We start from the raw sequence: 27359 nt of genomic DNA on the forward strand, positions 1-27359 counted from the left end.
GCAGCCCTTGGACTTGATTCTCTAGCAAGTCCCATAGTTTTCTATTTATATGACACAAGTGGAGAGAATTGATCAGTCCCCTTATCCTCTGCTTCAGGACACTTATGCAGAAATAGTCAATGTTTATTTGAAATTCTCATCATCCTCTTCAAAACATTCTAAGCATTGGCACCTGTAAGCAAAGCAACAAGATGGAGACCTTTCTCAACTGGGCTCTTCATCAGAACCACAGACCACAGGAGATTCTATGAGGAAAGATCTTACTCAAGGATGGTCCAACACTAGTCCCAGTCTAGATGCCGGGAGAGAAGCTATTCACTACTGACAATGGATATTACGCATGAGTCCTCCATAGAACCCCAACTGAGAATTAGCAACCCAGAAGTAGATAAAAGTAGATTAAAGATGATATTATGTAGCCACAGCCAGAATTCAAGCAGCACAAGAGTGATCACAGGCTTGTAAAATTATAAAATGTTTTTATTTCAAATTTGGTTGAGGTATTGGTCACTTTTGCACTCAATTATATCTTGTAACAATAATACGAAGTCATATGATCTCATAAAGTGTCAACAGCATTCAAACTGTACATTCCCCTGTAATTTTAATATTTTATAATGGTTTTTTATTTAACTTTACAATTATTTTTAAAATGTTTCTTTATATAGAAAATATATATCTTGTTCAGGAAGATCAAAACAAGAAATTTCCGGTAAGAATATACTGAAAAACAACAAATGAAAATATTTATACCAAAATACCAAGTGATTCAACTATTTAAAATATCCTGTTAGAGTCTAATCAGAAGTTTGCACAAGAATAGCATCCTTTTGTCTTGCTCTACTGAATAATGATGAAACAAATACAAAGAGAAGTAATTTTAAGGTTAAAAAAATAAATTTTAGAAATGATTCTCCCTGCCCAAATACTGCAGTAGGAAATGCAATTACAACATGTATCTCTTCCAGAAAAAAATTAAAAAAAAAAAAAAGTCTTTGTATAAAATGACTTTGGTACATAATTGTCATGAAGTCAAAATCTCCTACAAAATAAATTCAGGTATCCTCAAGAATGAGATCCAAAAGTGTTGGTCTGAGATAAAATCCTTATATGAGGTAAAAGCAAGTAAGTTATCCCTAGTGCTGTAAGATGTTTATTTGCTATCCCTAACATGATTAATTACTGTCCTAACATGCAAATCTCATCACTCAGTGACCTATAGGCTGTTTGGCCATTTATGTACCTTTTAAATAAAATACCATACAGGTTATATTATACATATCAAGATCAAATATGAAAGCACATATATTTAAATGAGACACCTTCATTTAAATCATACTCATAATGTGGAAATCTCAGGATACTATTTGGTCACTTCAATTAGATGCTGATACTTTTGGTCAAGAATATGCACGTTCATATCAGCTTAAGGCAAAAGCTAAATATTTTGATGCTGATTTTAAGCAGGAATAAAACAGTGTACATTATTGTTCGATGCTCTTGGAATGCTCTCCATTAGAACTAACTCTAATAACAGAAGTGTCCTTCTCATCTGTGTGATAACCTTAGTGATGAAATAGAAATCTACAGGTAACAGTCTATAGCTTCAAGGATTAGATACCTTGGTGGTGGATTGCCATTCGGTGCATCTATACCAACCTAGACCATTTTCTGAGTCTCACCGGTGGAGTCTCTCACAGTTGGACTTGCTGTGCAGTCCTGGCCCCTCCCTAAGACCCCGCCTCAACCTACGACAAGGTACAGTCCTCTTTGTTTCTGCCCTTCCCGTGTCCATCTGTCATCTCTTCCTTGCTTTCTGAATTAAAGTCCCCCACCTCGCCTGCTGGTGCCACGTCATCATTTTCTAGACTAATGCTATCTGAAACCTTCCTGATGGTCTGACCTACATTTTCTGATGTCACATGCTCTTCTGTGCCTTCTGTTTGACAGGCATCGTTAATGTTCTTTGAGGGACCTTCGTCTTGGAGCAGGGTGCTGCCTGGCACTTCCTCATTGTCTGGACCTGGAGGATGGCTGGGAGTGGTGCCATCTTCTTCAGAATCATCTTTTATAGCACCTTCCTCTAATTCTTTATTACTGGCACTGGTGCCTGATGACTGAACTGTATTATCTTCAAAATCCAACGTGTCTCCATCAGCTACTGCTTTCCCTGTCTTAGTGTTTACACCAAAATCGTCTTGGTTAAGTCCTCCATCCAACTCAATTTTAGGATTTTCTGGACCATCGGCATTTTTACTGCTTCCTACCGCAGTGTTCTGTTTTGGGTTTTTAGTGACCTCATTTTGTGCTTCTACAACTGGTTTTTTGTCAGTAAATTTTACCTGCTCTTCTTTCACTTCACTTAAATCTGGGTTTTGAAATGTTAACTCTTTCTGAACATCTTTGGTTTCTACAGGTGCTGGTGATTTTTTCTTCTTGTTTTTCTTTTTCTTGTTCTTTGTTTTCTTGTGTGACGAATCCAGTGCCTCTCCCTGTTGGTCATTCTTTTCTTCATCGGGCTCTTTCACACCTAGGGGTTCACTTTCAGCATCTACCGTACTTGGACCTGTCACCTCCTGAGGACTGCTTTTGGCTTCTGGAGAACAAGGAATGGCTTGGACTTCCAGCTTGACTGGTTTCTCATCCCTTAATTTTCTTCCTTTACCCTCCTCTTCATTGTTCTCCCCACCTACCTCTGTGCTCTGACTTGGGACCTCCTTGGGCTCAGCTACTTCCTGGTTGGTGAGTTCTTTCTCTAAATCATGCCCTGAGCTTGGGTCCAAGCCTTCTGGAGCATCTACCTCCCATTTTTCATGGTGACTCACTGTGTCATCGATACCCCTTGGAGGACTTGAGGCTACTGTGCCCACCTGCTCCCCCGATCCAGTGAGCCCTGCCTCTGGCACAGCCTCTGCGGGGTTCCCACTCTGCTCCCCAGTGTCTGCACTGCTCTCCCTTCCAACTTCAGGTATTTGCAAAGGAGCAGATTCCTGCCGTGGTTCTATGCTAATCTCTTCCAAGTTGGTTTCAAAATCTTCCTGCTTTTCTTTTTCCCACTCTTCTGCAGATTCTTTACTTTGGTTTTTGACATCCAAGGCATCACTGCTGCCCTGCCCAATCCTAGGACCTGGGATTTCACCATCTAGTTCACTGTTTATGACCTCACTTGACTCAACCTGCTGTGTGTTTTCAAAGAAGGAAGTGTTTTCCAGAATTTGGCTTTGAACCTGTTCCGCGTTCTCAGGATCTACTAACGTTCCTGGGGAGGGGGCACTGTCTTCAGAGGTTTTCTGGTCCTCGGCATTGTCACCAGGATGTAACACCTCTGTGTCCACAGAGTCCTTTCCTGGGTCCTCTTTGTGCGGTCTTTGCTCAGTGTTCTGCAAGATTTCTCTTTTCCCCTCATTCTCCACCATTTCATTGTTCACCTCCACTTCATTGGCTCTGCCTAAAAGACCATTGAGAAAATTGAAGGGACCCCATGATGTGGCTGACCGCACAACATATATTACAACGCAAACACATGTTCTCTTTCCCAGCCAACCCCGCTCCTAAAGAGAGAGAGAGCCGTCAGAGCAGCACGCGGACAGAAGCCTTTGCCAGTTCTGTGCGGCAAAGCAGCCATCGCGTTAGCAAATGCCGGATCAGCGGAGGCCGCTGCCACCGTGTCAAAGGCAAGAGTGGCTGCCGGTGCCACCTGGGGTGAACTGACTTTCAAAGGTGAAGTTAAGTTTTAACAAATAAGAAAGAGCTCTGGATCAGGCAGCCAAACTCTGCAAGATGAGGGGGTTCAGAAGGACTGAAGGTTCGTGGTCCCCATTCTCATTTCTGGATGCACACGGGGACCACTCCTACTTTTCCAGCTGTCAAACTGCACTGCATATCACGCAGCTCTAAGAGCAGCTTTCAAATAATTTTTAAAAGAAACATTCAGTTCACCTTAAGAAACTCAGCCTCAAGGTCAATCTCAAGGGAAGCCACTTTTGAAATAGCTCATGGAGGTAAAAAGAACTCCACCCTCCACCCCCTCATCACTGTCTTCCTGGGGAAGCAGCCCGTGCCCTCAACACCTTGCTCCTTTCCTGGAAGGAAGGGGGCCGGTTACAGCAGGAGGGGAACGCCTCAGATCAAGAGACCGCTTAATTAGATGTAAATCAATCAGCGATCAAAGAATTATGAATGAAAGAGCCTGTTGCTGCTTTGGAATGAACAGTTACATTTTGGATTCCCCACACAAACAACATCGCAGCATATGAGCTACCACCACGATGCTGAAAGTCAAAGCTCGGTAATTTACGACCAGCAGTCTCCAGGGAAGATGGAGAGCCCGGCAGGATTCTATTCAGAGTCAGCTTTTCCTCACCCCTTAAAAATCTCTGGTATTGCATATGTTTTATAATGTACATTTTATATTAACTAAATATTACACAGATATAAATAAAAAATAAGCATATATCTTGGGAAGTTCCTACAATTCTTTACAGGGATATGTGATCAAAAAATACATGGAGACCACTTACAAAACCGATGTTTCTTGTTCTTCAAGTGTTTGCTACACAACAGTTATCAAGGATTTATAAAATGTATATTTGAACAAGAGCAGCATGATAAATTCTAGCTGCTCACGTAGGGAACATAAAGGTAGGATGGACATTCATCAATTTATCTTCCCTCAGCAGCTCTGACACAACGAAAAGAGCTGTGTTTCTTGAATAGTCATCAAGGTAATGAGGCACCTTCCCAGAAAGCCAGTCCTGGGAAGCTGGGGCCTACAGGTTTCTTCATGTCCATGAAGAACCTTCCAAATGGAAACTACAGCCATGGTCCCTGACCTTATCCCAGCCTCACTGTGAAAAGCTGGAAATGGTTGCGAGCGATGCCTTATTTGCTGGCTACAACTTCAGGTGGCCCACCACATGCAGAAGGTTTATCCCAAAGCCAAGTATATTACGACAAATATTAATTGGTGAATATTTTCAGATATTTGAAAACTGTATAAAATATTCCTACAATATATTGGGTTTCCCAAGTTACATTCTTTCAGAAGCAAAAATGTGACATACAAAGGAACATCACCTCTGACAAAGGGGCGGACGTTTTCAGACTCTTGTTGGTAAGGAGAGCCCTCCGCAATGACCACACTCACCACCCACGGCTCCCCGTCCATCTCGCCTACACCCAGGGCTCCCCGTCCATCTGCTGTCCACAGGCACTTCAGACTCTCAGAACGCTTAATGGTGCACAGGATTTGCAGCATTGGCTTGCAAATACAGTCAACTAACCTACTTTACGGCTCTGCTATTCTGATCTTTTGACAATTCTGTAACGGAATAAGTCACAACGCCGTGTTTGGCACATAACTGAAGAAAACCAAATACAATAGAACTGTCAACACGGTCACTTAATTTTGAGATTATTTTCCTTGTTTTCACAGTCTCACTGGCAGCTTTGAGAAGCAAAAGAAACGTATTCTTAAGCCATTGGTGGTGAGCACTGAACAGAGGTACATGCCAGACAACACACGTGGGTGATGGCATCGTTTGACAAGGAAGTTCCCATGAAGTGACAGAACGAAGGGCATGCTGGGTGATTGTTAATCGATCAGTGATGATTATGTCAACTCTACCAATGCATGGAAGGTGAACCAGTGCTGACTGGAAGATGCAAGGATCAAAGGAAAACAAGTACTTACCTAGCGTCCCATCCCCTGTTGCCTTGAGGGCATTTAACTCTTCCTTTGTCATCTTTGTAGAACCTTGGTAGCCAACATTATTTAGAGAGTCTGAAGTCTCTCCATTGGTAGCTATTTCTGAATTTAGGATTACTCCATGTTTCTGGGAATAAAAACAGGCTCATTGTAATACTCACTAAGTGATATTAGGTTAAACTCTATTTTATAAATAATAATTTAAAAGACCCCTATTTTTCCCTAAGCCGAGGAAAACTCTACAGAGACAGAGGAGCGCTAGGCTCCACCCCTGTAAATATTCTATCAACACACACTGATCTGGGATGTCTTCCTCCAAGGGTCCTTCTTCCTTACATGTTCCCATCCACGTCTTGATGTGCTGGTGACAAAACACTTTCCTTGGGCATCCTTTTTCACTGTAGGCTGCCAGAAAGTGGAGCATCAAGCAAATCACTATAAAGTGGTCTTTACCTCTAAAACCCCGGCTGTGTTCTTTAAAAGGAGAGATAGAGATAAAGAAATATGTACGTGTTCTGAAAGGTGGCTGGAAGGTTTGTTATATTCAAAAGAAATACAATTCGTGCTCACTACACAGCAAAACACTTTAAACTTGGCGACGCTTCACAATGCCAGGACGCCCCCGTCACCCGGGATCACCCCCTCCCTCACCCCCTCCTGCCGCCCATCGCTCCTTCTCTTCTGCTTGGAGGAATTCCCAACCCTGTACTCATACCCTGGCGGGAGCGGCACTGAGAATCTGAGCTCGAAGGCTGCTCCCTGCTGGCTTACTGCTCTGGCCTTGACCCTTCATTATAAGTAGCTGACATGGATGTTTCCATTGGCGATGCACGCGCCAGCCCGTGGCCATACCCCCTAGACTCAGCACCGCTTTCTACGGTGCCAAGAGTCCACCCAGAGCTCTGACCCCCGCCCGCGGCTGCCCATTGGTTTATTTTACTCAGTTTCCAGCCAGCAGCTGAAGCCCCCTTGACGTGGCCCAGACAGAACTTTCCCACCATCCACGGGGTCTCCAAGTCTAACTAGCTTCAGTCACACCACTGTTCAGCTACAGAAGTCCTTATGTTCCAGACTTTAATATAAGAAAGAAATACATTCTCTAACTTGGAGGAATGTCCTGGAGAATTTACTGGCGAGTTTGAGAAAAAATGTAGACAGCCTATCAAAAAAATTGGATCTTGGAAATCAGAGTTGATCAGAGTTGCTTTCAAGATCAGATATGCCTATAAACATCTAAAGGCGATCAGCACATCCCACGGAATCTACACTGACTTCACACGTCTCTTTGGGGTCAGTAAACCCACGATCTGATTTTATTAACAGAACTTAAATCAACGACATAAAATTAATGAACCCCACAAACCACACACATTCACCCTTGAGAATCCTGGAATTTGCTGTTGTTGCCCGGATTTTTAAAAACTGTACTTTGGCTTCATACCTTTAATTCCTCTTTCAGCACGACTACTTCTTCTCTAAGATCGTCTCGTTCACTCCTTATGGAATCAAAGAACTCTTTCTGCCTCTCTAACGCCTGAGTGTGTAGCGGAGCAAAGAGAGAGAAGATTCGCACAGGTGAGCAGACGACTTCAGAAGCAGGACTAGGAAGGAGGCTTCTACTACGTAAAAGGCTAACATCGGCAGGGCATTCGACAGACTATGCTTAAAGACACAAACACAATGCAGTGTTAAGCGCTGCACTTAGTTTACGCCAGCCAAGACAGGTCGCTGTGCGTCCTCCCTGAAAGACATTAACGTTCTGAAGGATGCTCTCTTTTTTACACCCTCTCCTGGCTTAGTCTGCGGTTTCACGGCATAGTTGGAGAAGGGACAGAAGCCATGCGCCCATTTAAACGAGGGATAAATAAAGGAAAAGAAGAAACGTTTACAAACCCCCAGTGACAACTATTTTAGTAATTTAAATTATTTTTGTACATTGATTCGCGGTGTTTGTTGTCACAGATAAACATAAAGTGGTCCTGAAGCAAACACAACGCACACACACACATGCACACAAAATCTTAAATAAGCGCCGGTGAGCATATCAAAGTGAAGGCAAGGTGCAGCTTCACGATGCAAAGGCGCTAACGTTTGCTTCAGCATCTAGAGATTGTTATCAGAGCCGTGTGGAGTGAGTCGTCGTGTTTTGGAAGCCATTTGGCATCACGGAGCACAGCCGTCACTTTATTAAGCGTGTTCTTTCTCCCTATTCGTCACTCTTAAATGCAGATGGGCTGCCTCTTCTTTCCCTGTGGAGGGAGAGGGGCTGACATCTCCCTGGGGAGGCTCAAGGTGGGGATGCGTGAGGCACAGCACCTGCCACCTTGCAGCTTCCTCAAAGCCCTTGCAGAAAAAGGCCAGGCAACACGGGACAGGGAATTCCAAGAGGTCTGAGCCTCCACGCATGAACCCGCCCAGCGTGCCTTCCTCAGTCCTCTGATTTCTGCGCCGCTGGCTGCTCCCAGGCGGGCAGGGAGCCCGGGAATGCTGACCAAAGGAGAATCTCCACGTTGGAAGTCCACTTCCAACTTGGAGTAAATGTCAATTTGGGTAAGTTCGTGTCGTCTCTCTTTTATTCGTTTTGTGTCCCACGGGGTCCCATGCAAACTCATACAAGCCTTTTTGCAAACCAAAGATTCTGAAAGCACTCAATTTGCTAAGCAGACTGCCCACTTGAACAGATTTCAAAGACTGGAGAATCCTACCCCTATCTTTTTGTCTTTCCATTCTATTGTTTCCTGAAGATCAGAAATCTCCCTGATATAACTCGCCTGTTTCTGCTGTAGCTGTCGGATTTCCTGAAGAATAGGAACAGATAGAAAGAAAGCAGATACAGGGTTAAACGGGAACTCTGAAGTGTAGACAATCCCTGAGCCAGCAAGTGCCCTTGGAGGTCCCAGCACCATTTTTTCTCACTGATCCCAAGTTCGTTCTCAGGATGCTGGGACTTTATCCTTGTCCTTTTCCCCAGCTCCAAGTGTAGGAAGAAAACCAGCTGGAGTGAAATCCTCACTTACAGGCAATAGAGTTCTAACCAAATTAAAAAAGTAAAAACTCAAGCCTGTATTAGTTTCTTTTTGTCGCTGTAACAAATTAGCACAAATTCAGTGGCTTAGAACAACACAAATTTATTTTCTTACAGTTCTGGCGCTCAGAAGTTCAAAATGAGTCGTATGGTGTCCCCAAGGCATGGGCAGGCCTGGGCTCTTTTCTGGAGGCTCGGAGCAGGGGAGAATCTATTTCCCCCTTTCTTTAGTTCCTAGATGTGCCCACAAGTCCTTGCTTTGTGGCTCCTTCCTCACGTGGCTCTGACCTCTGCCCCCGTGGTCACATCTCCTATTCTGCCTTTGACTTTCCTGCCTCCTTCTTGCAAGGACCCTTTGGATCACTCTGGGTCCAAGCAGATGATACAGGATAATCTCCCATCACAAGGTCCTTAACTTAATCACATCTGCAAAGTCCCTCTGGCTGAGTAAGGTGACATAGTCACAGTTCCAGGGATTAGGACATGGACATCTTAGGGGGGCATTATTTGGTCTGCCACACCTCCTCAAACAAACACAAAACCACCAAAGAATGAGAATCTTCACTAATAAAAGGAACTGTCTCCTCAAGCGAGGCATAGAGAATTAGCCTAAACTCAATTTTCAAGAAAACTGGTAGCTTTAGTAATGACCCAACAAGAAGCTCCTAAGTCACACACAAAGAAGAAAAAAACACAGAAAAGAAAAACAGGAAAAACTACTCACCTCAAGCATTTCTTCTCTTTGCTTCAGGGCCTCCTTCACCTCAGCAAACTGAAACTGGAGGATACTGTGGGCATGCTTTTCCCTTTCAAATTCCTATAAAGGAGGAGAAGAGCATTCAAGTTCCAGTGGAATCACATTTTTCTGTCACTCTAGTTCATGTTCTTATGATTTACCTTTTACCTGGAACAAATTACCTGTTACCATGTCATCACAGTTTTCAAGGCCTTTTTTAAAAATAAATTTATTTACTTTTTTTTGTTTTTATTTTTGGCTGTGCTGGGTCTTTGTTGCTGCGCGCGGGCTTTCTCTAGTTGTGGTGAGCGGGGGCTACTCTTTGTCGCGGTACGCGGGCTTCTCATCGTGGTGGCTTCTCTCGTTTCAGAGCACGGGCTCTAGGTGCGCAGGCTCAGTAGTTGTGGCACGCGGGCTCAGTAGTTGTGGCTCACGGGCTCTAGAGCACAGGCTCAGTAGTTGTGGTGCACGGGCTTAGTTGCTCTGCTACATGTGGGATCTTCCTGGCCCAGGGCTCGAACCCATGTCCCCTGCATTGGCAGGTGGATTCTTAACCACTGCGCCACCAGGGAAGCCCTCAAGGCCTTTTTAACAACATGAACTAGTTTCTCTGGATTTTCTAGAAGACACCCCTACGATCTACTGTAAAATTAACCTGAGGACAAACATATGGACACCAAGGGGGGAAAGGGGCGGGGGGGGGTGGTGTGGGATGAATTGGGAGATTGGGATTGACATGTATACACTAATATGTATAAAATTGATGACTAATAAGAACCTGCTGTATAAAAAAATAAATAAAATAAAATCCAAAAATTCAAAAAAAAAAAAATTAACCTGAGGAGTTGATGCAGCTGACAGTATGACCCGATTTCTTTACAGGTAAGCCGTGCCCTGGGAAGGCCCCCCAGGCTGCCTGCTGAGGGCCTGGAGGAGGCAGCTTTGCAAAAGAGCGGTAATAAAATCATCTGTGAGTTTGAAATATGTCGATGAATACTCTTTGGGACAAAAAGGGATGGTCTACCTTGTCAAGTTTATCTCACTAACAGTAGGCGGCCAGCTCTGTACCTCAGAGACAAAACAGAAACAGGCGGGGGAAGCAAAGCCCTTGTCAGCACAAAGCCGCTCCCTCAGTCCAACCCTCCCCTGCATGAAACTCATCCCTGGAACCGGGCAACATGCTCTTCTGTCTCCCACTCAGCTCAGCACAGCAGCGCAGCCCCTAACGATGGTGTGGTGCCCACCCAGCTGCCAGCAGTTTAGAGAACAGCAGGGAACATCTTCCTTCGATTTGTTACCGGTTATTTTAGAAGGGATTTGACCTTAGCTCACCCTGGCATCATGTGCTCACCCACTTTCTGAAGTCTGGGGGTGACTGGACCCTCCTAGATGTGACAAAGACATGTCTGTAGGGCTTTGCTTCGCCCATGGTCCCCACCTTGGGTCAGCGTTCCAGGATCACCCCACTTCTCTGGAATTAGATTCGGGGCTTCTTGGTCTACTTCCTGATGCCTAAATGAGGGCATTCTAGGAGCATTTAGAATGCGTTACAGTACTGTTCCACCCAAGTGGGTTCAGAACATGCTCTCTGCTCCTAAATTATGAATTAGTTTCAAAGAAAGCTTTCATGACATCAGGTCTCATGAAAAGTTTCTCCTTTGTTTCAGAGTTCAGTTATCAGGAACTTCATGGACAAAATTCTTCTTTAGCTTCTAACTCAACCACAGTAGTGAAAGAAGGAGGCCCTTGAGTTGTTATGGTATTTGGCTTTAACCCTTAGGATTTAGAGGATATAGCTAGTTAGAAAAAAAAAAAGATAATGACACTCACAAATTAAATTTTCTATTTATCTCAGCAACTCTGAAAAATTAGATAATATTCTAGGATTTGACAAACCGACTAATTCCTTAAAATATGAAAAACAAGTATTCCTTGCTCTCTGTCTCACAAAGAACAGCTAAGCCCAGCCTTCACCAAATCAGCCTACTGTCATTAATTTCAACATATGCTCATGCTTTTTGTTGATATCATAAGTTAACATATTAATTCCAGTGGTTCTTAATGAAAGCCCAAATAAGATTCTACCCTTTTCTGAGGTTAATGAAGGTTTTTAATTGTCAAGTGGACTAACCGTGTCTTTTCCCAATCAGCAGAAAACAAATGAACATAATTTTCTTAAAATCCTTGATACTTGGAACTATTTCTCTCTGGTGTTGCGATAACAAAATAAGAATGAAGAAATGTATATTAACAGGAAAATCTTGAAGCATCTAACTGTGCTTTGTCCAAGCATGCTGGGTCTTCCGTAGGCAGGTTTTTTCATGGTTATGATTTTACCTTACATTCAAAACACACAAATGTCCTCCTAGTAAAATTGTCTCTAGTTTACATATTGAAATTGTGCATACCAATACTGCAAGTCCCTCAGCAAAGAGCATGGTATTCTTATTCTTAGATGTTCGGGCTTCCAGGGCAAGTGGAGAACTATTGTTTTTAAAAAAACCACACACAGGGCTTCCCTGGTGGCGCAGTGGTTGAGAATCTGCCTGCTAATGCAGGGGACACGGGTTCGGGCCCTGTTCTGGGAAGATCCCACATGTCGCGGAGCAGCTGGGCCCGTGAGCCACAACTACTGAGCCTGCGCATCTGGAGCCTGTGCTCTGCAACAAAAGAGGCCACAATAGTGAGAGGCCCGCGCACTGCGATGAAGAGTGGCCCCCGCTTGCCGCAACTAGAGAAAGCCCTAACACAGAAACGAAGACCCAACATAGCAATCAATCAATCAATCAATCAATCAATCCTTAAAAAAAAAAAAAAAAGAGCCTATTAATTAAAAAAAAACCACACACACACAAATATACTCATACACATGTATAACATGTATATACCATATACTAAATATATATACATACACACACACACATATTCTACCATTCTTACATATACCATATGTATATCCTCCCATCCTTACTTATACCATTTATATACATAGTCTACTATAATTATATATACCGTTTATATACATATGCCTGTGTATATATATATTCTCCCATTCTTACATATACCATTTACATGTATATTCTCCCATTCTTACATATACCATTTACATGTATATTCTCCCATTCTTACATATACCATTTACATGTATATTCTCCCATCCTTACATATACCATTTATATATCTCCATATTCTCCCGTCCTCACACACAGCGTTTACATATGTGTACACTCCACCCTTCCTTCTCGCGCCAGCACGTACTTTGCTCTTCTCCTCGCACTGCCGCTTGGACTCAGCCAGCTCCTCTTCAAGCTCCAGCATCATGTCCTTCAGCATATCGACCTGGTACATAAAGTTTGTCTTCTCATTGTCTAGCTGAGCGTTGGAAACCATGGCCTTCTTATATTTTTCTTCAACTTCTGCTAGTGAGTCCTGCAGAAAATAGGTCATGTTTTTGAAATTGTAGTAAGGAAACAGAAACACAGATTAGTTCAGTATTTTTAACAAAACCTCCAAAAACGCAGCCCTAAATTTAGACTTTATTTCTTAGAGCAAATGAATCAGAAGAAGAAACACATGGCAATTTGAAATGCCCCAAAAGTCCCCCTATTCAATTTGCTCCAATTCTCATGACTCAGGAAATTAGTTATTAACTGCGTCTAGGGATGAAGATAATTTACAGTCATTAGGACAAGGGGGACGCTGGGTGGAAGGGGCTCTGGTCACAGAGGCAGCAGAGCCCTGGTTGTGGGGATCTGATTCTGTAGCCCGTTGTACAGGTGTCTGAAGTAACCACTCAAGACACGTGACCAGAACCTGGGACAGAGCCAGCACTGGGGAGGGGGAGTAGAACACCTGCCACCAGCGGCCCACTGTCCCCATTGGGGCTTATGAACCAGGAGAGGCTGAAGTGGAAGTTCACATGTTCAACCCATAGGAAAACTCAACAAGGCACACAGGCCTCACTGGGTATGTCCCGGAAAGACAAAGCTCATTCTTTTGAAAAGCCAACCAGGGAAAGAGGCCTGCAAAGTAAACATGCCCCCCTCAACCCCGGGGCTCACACACCGGCAGGGCAGGCAACAGAGTACAGCAGCGTGTGGATCCCGAAGCACAGGCCAGCGGGAGACGACTCTGGGAGAACAGAGAGCAGCATCCCAGGTGCAAAGGACCCTGAGCTACAGAAAGGCGGGCACTGGCGGGTCGGGCGTGTGTCAGGTGCTACCAGGAGGCTCTGCGGAGACCAGCGCTGCTCTCGCCTGCACTTGCAAACCAGGGCAAGGATTTCAGGTGGGACCAGTGACTCCTGCGCTGCTTCCATGGCTCTCTTTCCAACTCCAGCAGGAGTTGAAAGCCAGAATCTTAATTTTCCCCCCTTTTTAAAGAGCGGTGACAAATAGGAAACTGATTAATTAGTCATGTGATTTGGTGCCCCTGGGATACTGCACTCAGACTGGTTTGGGGGTACTTTCTCAGGAGCTGAAAAGGAAGGAACAGATTTACCATCTCTTGCTAGACTCATGAGCTGCCCGAGCTGCCCTGTGAAGCCAGAGAATAAAGTCCCTGACGCCCCACCTCACTTCCAGGGAGCCTGGTAACTCAATTTCCTGGTCGGCACAATGCAGTTAATTCCACTTTCTACAAGTACCGTGTATTTACTCAAATAAATCCAAGAAGATACAGATTCAGACATTGCTTCGCTTAGTAAAATGGCACAGTATGCAAATGATTTGTGTGTTTCAAAAGCACAGCAACAGAACTTCCTTATCGGGAGACATCAGGTGTTTTGAGAAGCAAATTAAGTTGAAGCACTCCTTGTATGTAAGGACTGCAGAAAGTGAAGAAAACCAAAAACCCTTCTTCAAGTGTAGGGTATGCTTCTGTGGGAAATGAGAAACTGTTTTTAAGCCAGGTGTGGTGGGGAGGTGAGTACAAGACATGCACCAGGAAACATGTTAGTAACATTTGCTAATGAGGAGTTACAATTTTCAAGTCTTGGTTTCAAAGCTGCCTTTGGGAAAACCATGAGCACACACACCCATGCTACTAGCACTCCTGCCACTTTGAGGTCTACAGTCTGGAGCCTCTTTAGAGCAAGCATGCAGTCTGAATGTCTTCTGTAGGATTTTTTAAAGTTAAGCTGGGTTAATATCATGAGTCCACACTTCCGTAAGCTGGTACCTTCATCTCTTTCAATCCCTGCATGTATTTGCCTTCTACATCCTGAATCTGGTCCTTTAACTCATTGAGTTCCTGGGGGAAATGGCAAAAAAAGGCAAATGATGTCAAAGGGAAAAATGGACAGAGACCACAAAGAAGGAGAGGCGATTCTCTGATTCTTTTCTACTTCTGGGTGGTTTCCTTATTTGAGTAGTTGGAGCAGCAATCTTCTTTTAACTTTTTTAAGTGTTAAAAGGAAAATAAGATGAATTTCAATACTACAAAGATGAAAATTTAGGTGTATCTCATATGATATTTTCACACAATTTTATCAAAGGTATGTGTCTTCATATGTTTTTACACAATTTTATAAAACAGGCAAATGAGCTTCTGAAAATGGAACAGGGAACAGGTTAATTTACTCATATTTAACAGTTCATTCAAGCTCTTTGAGTTCTGCTCTGTGCTACATACAGTAAGATACTGAAGACAGAAATCAGCAAAGCCTTGTCCCTGCCCTTACAGAGCCCAAGGACTCTACTTTCCCGTCTTGTTCACCGCCACATTCCCAGGGGCTGGTGTCTGGCGTGAGCTGGAGTTGCAATAAATCCTTACTGAACGACTGAATCATGCTCACAACCCAAGACCAGACACAGCTTATGACACAGCAGCGAACTCTACTTCAAGGCGGTAAAGGATGACCAAAGGGCTGCAGGAGGCCGAGGGACCACACAGGGAGGGACATTCCAGGAACAGAAGTCAAAACATTGTTCTTATAAAGCACAGGAGTTGGAAGGCGTCTGCAGGGGAACCTAGTCCCACCGGACCTGATGTTTAAGCTCTTCTCTGGCCTCCCTGGCAAATGTCATCCATCTGTTCAGGTAGCACCAATGGAGGCTGGTTCCCTTTCACCAGTTTTCATTACGAGAAAGCTTGTCCGTAAATGAAGCCAAATCTGACCCGGAAGAGCCGAAGAGCCTCCCTGGCCTTGGTGCTCTCTCCAGAGGACACGAGGTCTGGTGACTCAGCCTTCCCTCTGCACAGTCTCCTTTTCAGATGCAACGTCCCTAGTTACTTTAACAAGCAGAGGCCCATTTCTCTGTCACGCACTCAGTGTTGAGGATGTAACAGAGAACAGTGTCCGCAGACCAGTGGGAGAAGGAAAAATCACTAAGATACCACGATGGGGTCTACGGAAGGCATATTACGCATATTACAAAGGGAGAGGAAGGGCACGCTGCAGGCAGAGGGCGGGGATGCGTGAAGGGCAGGGTGATACCGTCGGGAGCAGCGGGTAATCTGTGTCCAGCACCTTCCAACGCTGAGGGCGGAATGTCCACTCCTGCTCTGTGCACAGAGGTGGTTGAGCGCCTCAGGGCAGCGTGGGGGGGGGGGGGGTCTCGCCCAGGTGCGCCCGGGGGGCTGAGGGATCCCAGCGCAGGTGTGCTGGCCCTACCCGGGTGGGGAAGTCAGGGGCGGCTCCCTGCAGGAACCAGAACTGGGCCGGGCCCTACTGTTACTAGAACACCAAGCTTAATGGGAGGGAGGGGAGACCAGACCGAGAAGAAAGAGCTGGAACTTTACAAATTAAATCCTTTTTTACTTGAAGACTGATTTTCACAGAAGGTTTCTCTCGGTCATGCGTTAAGGAGAGAGCCTTACCTTGATTTCCCTAATGGAGGCCTCGGTGTCAATGGAGATGGAGGTGTCCCCGCTGCCCCTTCGAGAGGAAGTCCCACCCAGGGAGGCCAGTGTGGCTGCAGACAGGCCGGGCAGGCCTCGAGACCCCTACAAAGTGGCAAAGAGCAAGTGCGATTTCAGCCAAAATCAAAATTATTTCTCAGTCTACTATGATGGGACCTTTACTTGAGTTCAGTTTCCAAACTGGAAAATCTTCGGTGGGTTTATGGTGAGCAACAAAAAGAGGTTCACCTCGAGGGGCCTCATGGATGCTCGGGGTTTGTCTGGATTAACTGTAAGCTCCATGGCTGGGCCCATCGTGAATTCCTTCACTGTTCTGCAGGTTTAACACACACACTGGAAGTGGCCCCCCGGGGACCCCAGAGGTTGTGTGTTGCCTGGTGAGCCAGCCACTAGTCCTGTTCACCCCATGGTGAAATTCTTTATTAAAGATCAAGTAGGGCTTCCCTGGTGGTGCAGTGGTTGAGGGTCTGCCTGCCAATGCGGGGGACACGGGTTCGAGCCCTGGTCTGGGAAGATCCCACATGCCGCGGAGCAACTGGGCCCGTGAGCCACAACTACTGAGCCTGCGTGTCTGGAGCCTGTGCTCCGCAACAAGAGAGGCTGCGACAGTGAGAGGCCCGCACACCGCGATGAAGAGTGGCCCCCGCTTGCTGCAACTAGAGAAAGCCCTCGCACAGAAACGAAGACCCAACTCAGCCATAAATAAATAAATAAATTAATAATAATAAAAAAAAAGATCAAGCAATATATTTTCTTGTTAGTTTCATCCATAAATTTCGGGACCCTCGTGGTTTATAGATGACACAATATAAAGCTCTACAGAAATTCCTTACCTTCTCCGTGAAGTCTTTTTCTGGTCTCTCTTCAACCTGGAGAGGAAAATGGACAAATGTTAAATACTTAAAAGCATTAAATGGAGAATCTGGATTTAGGGGGTAAGATAATAATAAAATAAATCATCAGCTTCCTTTGTGATTTTAAACACTCCTTTGCCATGAGACTCTAGGATACGCTGGTGTCACAGCGGTGGCCCATGGGCAGCTCAGTGAGCCTGGTTGAATTTCACCGTGTGGTTTTTCAGCTTTCACAATTTCCACAGGAAGATGATTTGTGAATGAACTGAATCTGAACAGGATGACTTGACCAGTTTCTACGTGTGTGCAGGACACAGTGTGGGACAGGACAGGCACCAGCCTCGTTCACCCACCACGATTACTATGATCGGAACGTGAGAATATGACCATGGTTCTGGGGGCTGGAAGATGCAACCACACAGAGTTGTAATTTTGACTATCACTAAACTTGGTCTCCAAAGCAAGAGAAAGCAGTGGAGCCAACTGCAGTTTTTCCACTGCTCCTGAGTAACTGAGTCAATGTGAAAATTCTAGTTTAAACATTTTGAGATATACACCCAGATGTGGGGAGCTGGCTAGGGGTGGGTGACGGTACAGGAGAATTTGCTGGGTGAAAAGGGGGACCCCAAGAATTTGGCTTTTCAAAATCTTTCCTGTTTGGACTGTCTCTGAATCCTCTCTTTTCCCTCCTGCAGGCAGGGGTCTCTGCGGGACCCCCAGCAGCCTGTAGAGCCCCAAGACAGCACATCTGCTTCAACCCTATGGGAGACCCTTGCCCTGTGAGGGTCTGTTGGGGTCAACAGTCTGAGGCTGCACTGGTGCTATTTCTTTCTTTGATTAGCATCCAACGAAAGGCCAACTTTCTCTTCTTTTTTTTTTTTTCGGCACATTGAGGGCTCCTTTCCGAAAGCCCATGGGAAAGGTCCCAGAGGGCGAGAGAACCCTGCACCAAGTTGTCTCCAGACTCTCTGGATTTTCCCATCATGCCTCCAATCCCACCTCCTGTAGCTCAGAGGTTCTTAAATTTGATGGCCAGGGAGTCAACTGAAGATGCCCGTGATGGGTGGGATCACACCGTTGATTCAGGAGACCTCATGAGTGAGCTGGGACCCTGCAGTCACCCTTGACTGCTTACGCCACAGACCATCCAGACTGCAGGTGGACAAATCCTAACGGGTCTGGGTCCAAGGCCACCACAGAGCGGCTCACAAACAGGTCAACTGCCCACAACGTCGTCATGCACGGGGCGTGTGGGTGCAGGCGCTAAGCACAGGTCAGGATGCCGTAATGGCGGTGATTTCCTGTAAAGACGAGCACTTCCTCTCCTCTGCCCACCCTGGGCCCTTGCTGGGCTGGATGCCCACATCCTCACCATCCTGTACCCCACCAAGAAGGCTCACTGACTGCCACCTTCTCTCCTTCAAGCTCCTCGAACCTTCTTTGCAAGGGCAGGATGCCGGAAGTAACCACTAGAATAGCACAGCAAAGTGTGAGAGCTAATCAGCCGACCAAGGGGATCAGATGGAATCGTACAAAATACTTGATTAATTCAAAAGAAGGCAACTTCTGAAACCAGCTCTGAGCTCAGGAGAGTCAAGCTCAAGGGTCTTCTGCTTGACAGATCCAATTTGGCCCCCGGGTCTGGCTCCCAAATCCACTGCATCTGGTCTCACGCACCCAGCTCACATCTGGGTCTTCAGCAAGGACTTTCTACTCTCAGCTAACCAGTCTCCTTCTTGTCCTGAGGAGACGACATGAAGGAGCTGCAGCTCTCAGGCCAGCGGGGTGACCCACGCTGGCCTCACTCCCAGCTTGCTAAATAAGCCCCTGGGCGGGTGGGGCTTTGGATTCTGGCGTTCCCTCCGCCCAGAGGACTCTCCTCTCCACTGGGCCACAGCCGGCTGGCCTCCAAGGACAGGAGATTTCCAGACACTCTTGGCCACGTGCATCCTTTTTCACTCTCGATGTGGCAGTCATAGCCCATTAGATAAAGACAGCTCACTCACAACCATATCGCACACCATCTGCCATTTGTTGGCACGTGCATTTAGTATGTGTAAACTTATATATTTTTTCAGATGTGCATGTCACACCAGCCTAACTAGATATTCTGGAACATCTGTAGATGGCCTACAATTGAGATGGTTCTATCTCATCCTCCTTGGCAGAGCCCCAGGGAGCCCCGGACCGATGTTCTGAGTCATGAGGATGATTTTAGCATTTCAAGTGTGGGTCTCCTCTCCACTTGGGAATACAAATATTCCTGAAAATTTCAAATAACGAAGGAAAAGCTAACTGTCTAGCACTTGCTCTGCTGCAGAATCCATTCATTAGATCTCCTGGACACAAGGCCTTTACTCCCTAGAACAAGTTAGTTTACAGAACAAATATTAATGAGATGAAAATAAAGAGGGTAATTTAACTGTTGGTGGAAAGGGAAGATTCAGTTGAACAGGCTATGAAGCTACCGTGAGAAGCTTGTTGCTGTTTTGCTCTGCAGTTTAAATAGTGTCTTTCCTGACTGTTCATCAGCAACAGATAAATATTGCCTAGAGAAATGAAGCTCCAGAAATCCTATGTTCACCTACAGAGATATCCGTGCCCATAAAAGAAGGACCCCACTTTCTTTTTTGTAGTATTTCTTGTGAGAAAGACGAGAAGAACTATACACCAGACCCCAAAGCACTGGTTTCCTGGGGGCCTTTAGCATAGCTTTGTTCTGCATTGTCTCACCATAAACACAAACACTGCTTTTGTAATTTGCAAAACACCAAATAAGGGAGAAAAAACCCTAAAACCATAGCTTTCTCTTTAGTTTAAAGAAAGTTTAAAAGTAGTTTGAAAAAAGCCTTTGTTCTGAAATAGATAACGCACTCAGAATGTGAAAATTCAGGACATGTTTTTAAGTAGAGACCACGGAGGGAAAAATTAAGCGCTCAATGAGAGTTAGAGCCAATCTATGCTTGACTATTGTTTCCAATCTGTATTTTATGTATCAGGGTGACTGACAGTTTGTCTGTTTTCTGAATGACAAGGGACATGTGTATTTGCCAGCCTTCCTGCAACCTAAGAAGTACGCGGAGCCCCATGGAGAGTGGTGCAGTTTTGGTTGGGGGAGGGATGGATTGGGAGTTCGGGATTAGCAGATGCAAACTATTATATATCGAATGGATAAACAACAAGGTCCTACTGTACAGCACAGGGAACTGAACTATATTTAATATCCTGTGATAAACCATAATGGAAAAGAATATGAGAAAGAATATATATATGTATAACAATCACTTTTCTGTACAGCAGAAATTAACACAACATTGTAAATCAACTATATTTCAATAAAACAGAAGGAAGGAAGAAAAGGAAAGAAGGAAGGCAAGGCAAGGAAGAGAAAGGGAGGGAGGGAGGGAGGGAGAAAAGCCGTGCAGCAGCATGGAGCCATTGCAGCCCCACCGGCTGCCACTAGATGGCAGCCTGTGTCGAGCGGAGTGGGACCGGCCCACGGAGCCTTGGTCGGGCAGGGCACCCCTCACTGCCCCTAACAAAGAACAGATAAGTAACCCTGACGGTGAGTTTAATTTGACATAAAGCACAGTACTTTACCTCTGAAAATAATATACAAAGAAACAGAATAGATGGAAGGGTTTTTAAACACTGTCGTTTCCGCTGCATGATGTGACCCAGGGCACGCCGTGGACCACACGTGCCCCAACACGCTGCAGCCCACGGCGGCACGGGACCCGGACGAGCCACGGGACCTCGTGGACATCGCCTTCTTATCCGAGGAAGGGCGGCAGCACCACAGATCTTGCAGCCTGTTAGCCTTCCTACTCTCATTTACTGAGCAATACTAAACGTTTTAGGTCAGTGTGAAAACTTTATAGTAACAGGCTTATGAAACATGCAAACCAGTATTTTATAATCACAATGGAGTGTATAAAAAGGCATCTTTTAAAACCTACGGGAGGTAGTCACTTCCAAAAAATTTCTGTGAACTTTTAAATTATGGCAACTCTTCCTTTCAAAAACAAACACTTAACGTAGCACGTTAAATATTTTATTAATTCCAACCTTCTAAAATCGTGTCTAAATGAGCATACTATTTAGGCTCACTTAAATATAATGTCTGGTGAGGTTTCAAACTCCAAGTTTTCCATATCACCATCTGGTTTGCCCACCTTCCTCGAGACAGAGTACAGTAGGTGGGCGTGGGAAGACCCTAGCAAAGGGGCCAGGGAGAAAGGGACTTTTCCTCGTGGTGCCCCAAGCCCCAGAGGGGAAATGGGATCACGGAGGCAGTGTCATCACGGGGTCCCTCTCGAGAAACCAACTGACAGTACTGGACGCTGCTCAGAAAACACCCATTTTAAGGGTAATTTTCCTTCAGATACAAACAGCAGTGGAAGCTACCATTAGAATGGAAATTTCTGGTTTTAAGTCCGATAATATTGACCTCATCCTGAATGACTGGTCCTTGAACTCTTGTATTTATAATTCAAGACCTGTTTTTCCACCTGGTTCCTGCTTCCACCTCTTCACACGACACAAAACATGAGTCATTACAGTCTTTTGTTTTTCTAACTCAGATGGGGCTGAGATTCCTGTTCACCACCAATGCTTCTCTGAAAACACACTGGCACGTGAACCTGGGCGCCGCGCAGGACACCCCTGACCGGTGCTTCCGTGACCCGGCAGGTTCACCGGGTTCTGAGGCCTGATGACACAGCTGCGTCGGCCCCTCCAGGCGAGGCCCTCTGCCAGGCTCTCCTCCGGGCCTGGATTACCCAAACTCCCGAGTCCAACTCCCTGGAAGTATCCTGCCTTCTTCCCTCGAGCCCGTGCTCTGAGTTCTATACTGTATTGCGCCCATTTGCTGGGGTCTGCCTCTCCAGCCTGTGGGTCTGTGAGGGGAGCAGGTGTGTTTCTTCACCACTGCAGCCCTGTGCCTAGAATATTCGACAAACACTGGCTGAATGAACGGACCCCAACTTCCTTAAGAGGAAGATTCTGGAGAAGAAAATAGGGCTCACCTACAGAATGTGAAAAATGAGATGAGGTCCAACAGCATATGCCCTTCTGAGATGGGGCGGGCACCCTCTCTGCTCCCCACGAGGCTGGAGGACCCGGGGGGCGGGGCACACTTCGCATCTTTGGATGCTGAGGTACCTTTATTTTCTCAAAGTGGGACAAGCTATCATTTCCCTCATTCTGGTTACTTTTGTTCTCGGACAGCGCTCCCCTCGCCCGCCCCCTGGGACACCAGCCTACATCCCACACCCAGAGCCTCCCAGGGCTGCCCCTGCCCCGGCTCGTACTTCCTCCCCGGAGAGGCCCCTGCCCCCTGCCCTCACCCGTACCACCCCCTGGAACCATATTCCTGATGCATCACCAGGCGGGATCATTCTCCCCGAGCCACAGTGGACAACACTCACAGCCCTGGAAAACTCGGCCAGGAGAAGCAGGTTATCAACCCAAATCTTTTCTTGTTTTTGTTTTTCAAGCATATCATTACTCGTCTTTCCAGGTGGAGTTCAGGAAGTCTACGTGCCTGGCCAGGTGTCCCCAGCCCGGAATGAGAGCTGTGACATCTTAACCCGGGTCTTGGAACTCCCTGCCCGCTTCCTGCTCTGCGTCCTTCTGAGAGGCCAGGCGGGGAGGGTCACTCACCCCGCGGGCCTCTCCCTGGGCACCGCCTGTCCCTGCAGCTCCTCCCTCCCAGGCAGGAGGACCAGGGGAGTCTGAGCACAAGCTTCCTGGCCTCTTTGCAATCAACAAGGCCAAATGCATCCACTTACACTGTTCGTCTCGCAAGCCCAAAATGCAAATTCCCAGCCCTTTCCAGGGGTGTGACTGTCCAGGCTCAGAAGACAGAAACGGGGCAGATTCCGTGGAAGAGGACTGAGGTTTGGAAGCACAGAGGAGAGGGTTCACTCCGCTCCGTCCTCCAGACTCTCCGCAGAGGCCAGGAGTGCTGCCCACGTTCCATCCTTCAGAGGACCAGGAGCCACTATAACCGCGTGGAAGTGCCCTGCGCGGTACACAGGTGCCTCTGCCTCCTGAGGGCCACACCCAGAGGCGTCCTCAGCTCTGACGCCCCACACCCGCGTGAGGTGCCCGGATGCTGACCTCTGCTCACTAACCGCGCCACCCTGAGTCAGTCGACCTTTGTAAATGAGCAGCTGACTCAGGGGAGAAAGGAGGTGGAACCGGTGACCTGTGTGTAATGAACTGAAAAATCAGCTCAGGCAAGTCCCTGAGAGTCTTGCAAACCCAGGGCTCTCAAGGGACCAAGGGAGGGTGGGGAGGTCTTGCCGGGCCCCCCAGTTACCAAGAGACCCCCGCCTCTCGTCCTCAGGCCCCAGGGACACGGGCACGATGCACGTTCACCCCTCGTGTCCACTAAACCCATTTTGTGGGAGTAAACTGTTGTCAGATTTAGGAAGCAGATGACAGAGGAATTCATATCTGGTTTCAGTCTCTTCCGTCCGGGGAACTAGACTGCGTTTCTGTGACTTCATCCTGATGCCGGAATAAACCCAAAGACGTCAGACCATCACGGGCCCACAGTTCCCTGCTTCGCTTGAGCTGCGCCAGGCAGGGAGCCCAGGAGGGGTCAGGCCTCAGCTTCTTCTGACCACCGTGAACTTTCATGTTCCCCAAAGTGGGTGCCAGAGAGCGAGCATTACGCCTGAGGACGAGGGCTCTCCACGTCGGATCTATCGTGGGAAAACGCCGATGACGTGCGTCGGAAACACACAAGCAAGGGCCTGAAGGCGGAGGCAGGCAGGCAGGGCCGCGCAGGCGGGGGCTGCTGACCTCGGAGCAGGGATCCCTCAGCTCACAAACGCTGCGCTTCAGTCCCGTCTGCTACGTGCAGAAGAAGCGACTCGCCAGGTTTTGAACACTGAACGTACGTGATATGGAACAGCTGGATATCTTACTGCCCCTGCTTGACTGGTCCTGGGCTGGAGCAGTGAGCAGTGGGCTTTGGGGGGTGTCCGTCACCCCACATTTCCTGCCCCACCTGAGCGCGGTCAGGAAGCGGCTTCTCCTATTCCCCTCACTGCTGGGGGGCGAGGGGGCAGCTTTCAATTCCACAGAGAAACAGGCTCTCTTGTTCTAATACTCCCCTGCCTCATCTATCTTTTGTTTTCTTACCCTCGATGTGTAAATGGCGGAGAGAACATTTCTCTACTAGCAGGAAAGCATCAGGACAAGCCCAGTGACAAATGGCTCTGGCCTTGGCCTTGGAGTCAGAGAAAGCAGGGCAGGCGTGGGGGGAACTGAGGCCCCCGATTCAGCAATACAGGCTCAGTCTGCAAAAGGGATCCATCCCTTTGTTTGCGTCATCAGAAGAAGCAGATGTCTGCACTTGGTGTGAAGACTCCTGGCTTTAAAAGGCTGCATCTAATTTAAAAAACAAATCAGCAGCACCCATGGGTGCATGTGTGCAAGTGGGCGACTCAGCCCCACGGCCTCTTCTCTGATGACCAGGAACACTTCCTGAATTTTAGACATCGATGCGTCTAACTGTGGTGTTGTGTAAGTGAGTTACAAACCACAGTCAAGCTCCAAGTTCAACTTTGCCCATCTTCACCTTCTTCTCCCCAGGGTCTATGAGGGGGGGTCCTGGCCCTCGGTGTGGCAGCCCCCGTGGTGCAGCGCTGGCATGCACACCGCTCGGCACACAGCCCAGGCCCTGTCCACTGAACGTTCTTCCCTGGTCCTTGTGTCAGCCCCCCATCCCAAATGTCCCCCGGGCAGATGTGCCCTGCCAATCCCTTACGGTCAAGAGAACAATACAGTTGCCTCATACAAAGCATCAGATGCGGTGAAATTGTCTAAAATTCCAAAGACCATGGGGAAAACACACAATAATGAGACTTAAATGATGGAGACTAGGTAGCAGGACCCCTTGTTTTCGGAAGCAGAACTTGGGTCATCTCAGGCCGGGTGACAAACAGGAGAGCAGCTCTGTCGTTTGTTTCACAGGCACTGAACAGAGGACCAACGGGACAGTGGGGGATGGAATAGAGCTAGGGGTGCTGTGGCACTCGCAGGCCGATACTTTATCCTAAAACACCGCTGGGCTCCAATAACAGATAACGTTCCAAACAAAACGTTTAAAAGTGAACCTTTCAATCTAAAAGAATGGTACAAATGAACTTACTTACAAAACAGAAATCGAGTCACAGATGCAGAAAACAAACTTATGGTTACCGGGGGGAAAGCGGGGGGAGGAGGAGGAGGGATAAATTGGGAGATTGGGACTGACATATACACACTACTATATATAAAATAGATAACTAATAAGGACCTACTGTGTAGCACAGGGAACTCTTCTCAATACTCTGTAATGGCCTATATGGAAAAAGAATCTAAAAAAGAGTGGATACCTGTATATGTATAACTGATTCACTTTGCTGTACATCTAAAACACAACACTGTAAATCAACTATACTCCAATTTAAAAAAAATAAGTTAACTGGGACAAATACAAAAAAAGCCTTCAAATTTTTAAATCATAAAAAAAACACATCCAGGCACATGGCGACATTTCTCCCGCACTGCGCAAAGTTCCCTCCTCCCAGCGAGACCCCCATCTCTTATGCGCTGTCAGCAGCTTCCTAGACGGTCCTTGACAAACTGAGCAGTGCAATTCTGATCTCACTGAATAGTCATTTTCTAAATTTGGAAGCATCTTCCCCGATCCTGTTTTTGCTTAGACCTGAAATAAATCATGGAAAGCCTTCCTACTTTCTCCCGGTCCAGGCGTTTGGAGGTGGAGGGGTCTTCTTAGGCGACAGAGGAGTGAAGGGTCCAAGGGGAGGGGGAGGGAGGAAGGAAGGAAGTGGACAGCAGCAAGAGCGAGAGGCCCACTCACCACTGGGCTGGCCCGCGCCGAGCTGGCTCTCGAGGAGGTGCGCGAGCTGGACTTGAAGTGGCCGCCGTGCTCCGAGGGCTGCCCACCCAGCTGGCCGCGGGACACGCAGACAGAAACAAAGGAACAGGTCAGCGAAGATGCAAGGAGAACGGAGGCCACGAGACAAAGGCTCCGGTTAGCTGTGAGGTCAGCCAGGCGCAGCCCAGAAAGGAAGGAGAGGTTAGTGCGGCCGGTGGCCGGCCCTGGGAAAGGAGGCTGGGTCTTCCCAGCACATTCGACATGTGGCCACTCAGAACACAAAACTTAATCACACTATCAAAAGAACACAGAATTCTTGGTTAGTAGGAAGAAAGTAACACAGAGCATCTGTTCAGCTGGGGTGTGGAGGACACCTAGTTTCTGCGCAGAAACGCCTCCACGATGAGGAAGAGACAGGTCTTGAGAACGTGAGCTGCCTGCCAGCACAGAACCTGAAGAGCGGGACGAGGCGGGGCTGGCTTTGGGGCAATGCAAAAGTGTGCTTCTCTACTATCTTTGCAAGTGAATACAAAATAAGATTTAGGGTTAACACAAAATCAGGCAAGGCTTTTAAAAGTGCCACAGGACCTTCTATTTGGGGGCCTGCGTGTACATCTGTCTGTCTACCCATCTACCTAAACTTTCTCTCTTCTAGTAAAGAAAACACCAGCAACTCGTGTATCTGGAGGCTATGCCCTCTTAACTTTGATTTGTATTCACATTTGTTATAGCCCTAAATGCATGTTCAGTTTAACAACAATAACAACAACAAAATCTAACCTTCCTATATGTGTACATATAACCCACATCCCCTTCCTCTTGCATCTCCCTCCCACCCTCCCTATCCCACCCTTCTAGGTGGTCACAAAGCACCGAGCTGATCTCCCTGTGCTATGCGGCTGCTTCCCACTGGCTATCTATTTTTCATTTGGTAGTGCATATATGTTCATGCCACTCTCTCACTTCGTCCCAGCTTCCCCTTAAGCCTGCCCCGTGTCCTCAAGTCCATTCTCTACATCTGCGTCTTTATTCCTGTCCTGCCCCTAGGTTCATCAGAACCCTTTTTTTTTTTACATTCCATACATATGCGTTAGCATATGGTATTTGTTTTTCTCTTTCTGACTTACTTCACTCTGTATGATAGACTCTAAGTCCATCCACCTCACTACAAGTCACTTTGCTATACAGCAGAATCTAACACAACATTGTAAAGCAATTATACTCCAATAAAGATGTTTTAAAAAAAATATGTACATATCTGAAAAAAATCATAAAAT

General features: G+C 46.7%; 1 protein-coding gene across 50 annotated transcripts in view; it reads right to left on the bottom strand.

The window, feature by feature from the left end:
• The window catches only part of LRRFIP1 (LRR binding FLII interacting protein 1), a 147453-nt gene that overhangs the window by 10488 nt on the left and 109606 nt on the right, over positions 1-27359 (bottom strand). For 28 of the 50 annotated variants that reach the window (XM_082395963.1, XM_082395960.1, XM_082395938.1 and 25 more), the window contains 10 exons: positions 26065-26154; positions 17163-17198; positions 16288-16413; positions 14647-14718; positions 12727-12897; positions 9457-9549; positions 8413-8505; positions 7149-7241; positions 5693-5834; positions 460-3448 (listed from right to left, as the gene is read on the bottom strand). In XM_082395963.1, the coding sequence (XP_082252089.1) occupies positions 1749-3448; positions 5693-5834; positions 7149-7241; positions 8413-8505; positions 9457-9549; positions 12727-12897; positions 14647-14718; positions 16288-16413; positions 17163-17198; positions 26065-26154 (2616 nt within the window). In that variant the 3' untranslated portion in view covers positions 460-1748. Of the gene's footprint in view, positions 1-459; positions 3449-5692; positions 5835-7148; positions 7242-8412; positions 8506-9456; positions 9550-12726; positions 12898-14646; positions 14719-16287; positions 16414-17162; positions 17199-26064; positions 26155-27359 lie in introns of those variants that run through there. The other 22 variants (XM_082395937.1, XM_082395946.1, XM_082395945.1 and 19 more) reach the window with 10 other exon arrangements.

This window comes from Balaenoptera borealis (genome assembly GCF_965194805.1).
Source record: "Balaenoptera borealis genome assembly, chromosome: 6".
In the NCBI taxonomy this organism is placed as follows: Eukaryota; Metazoa; Chordata; class Mammalia; order Artiodactyla; family Balaenopteridae; genus Balaenoptera; species Balaenoptera borealis.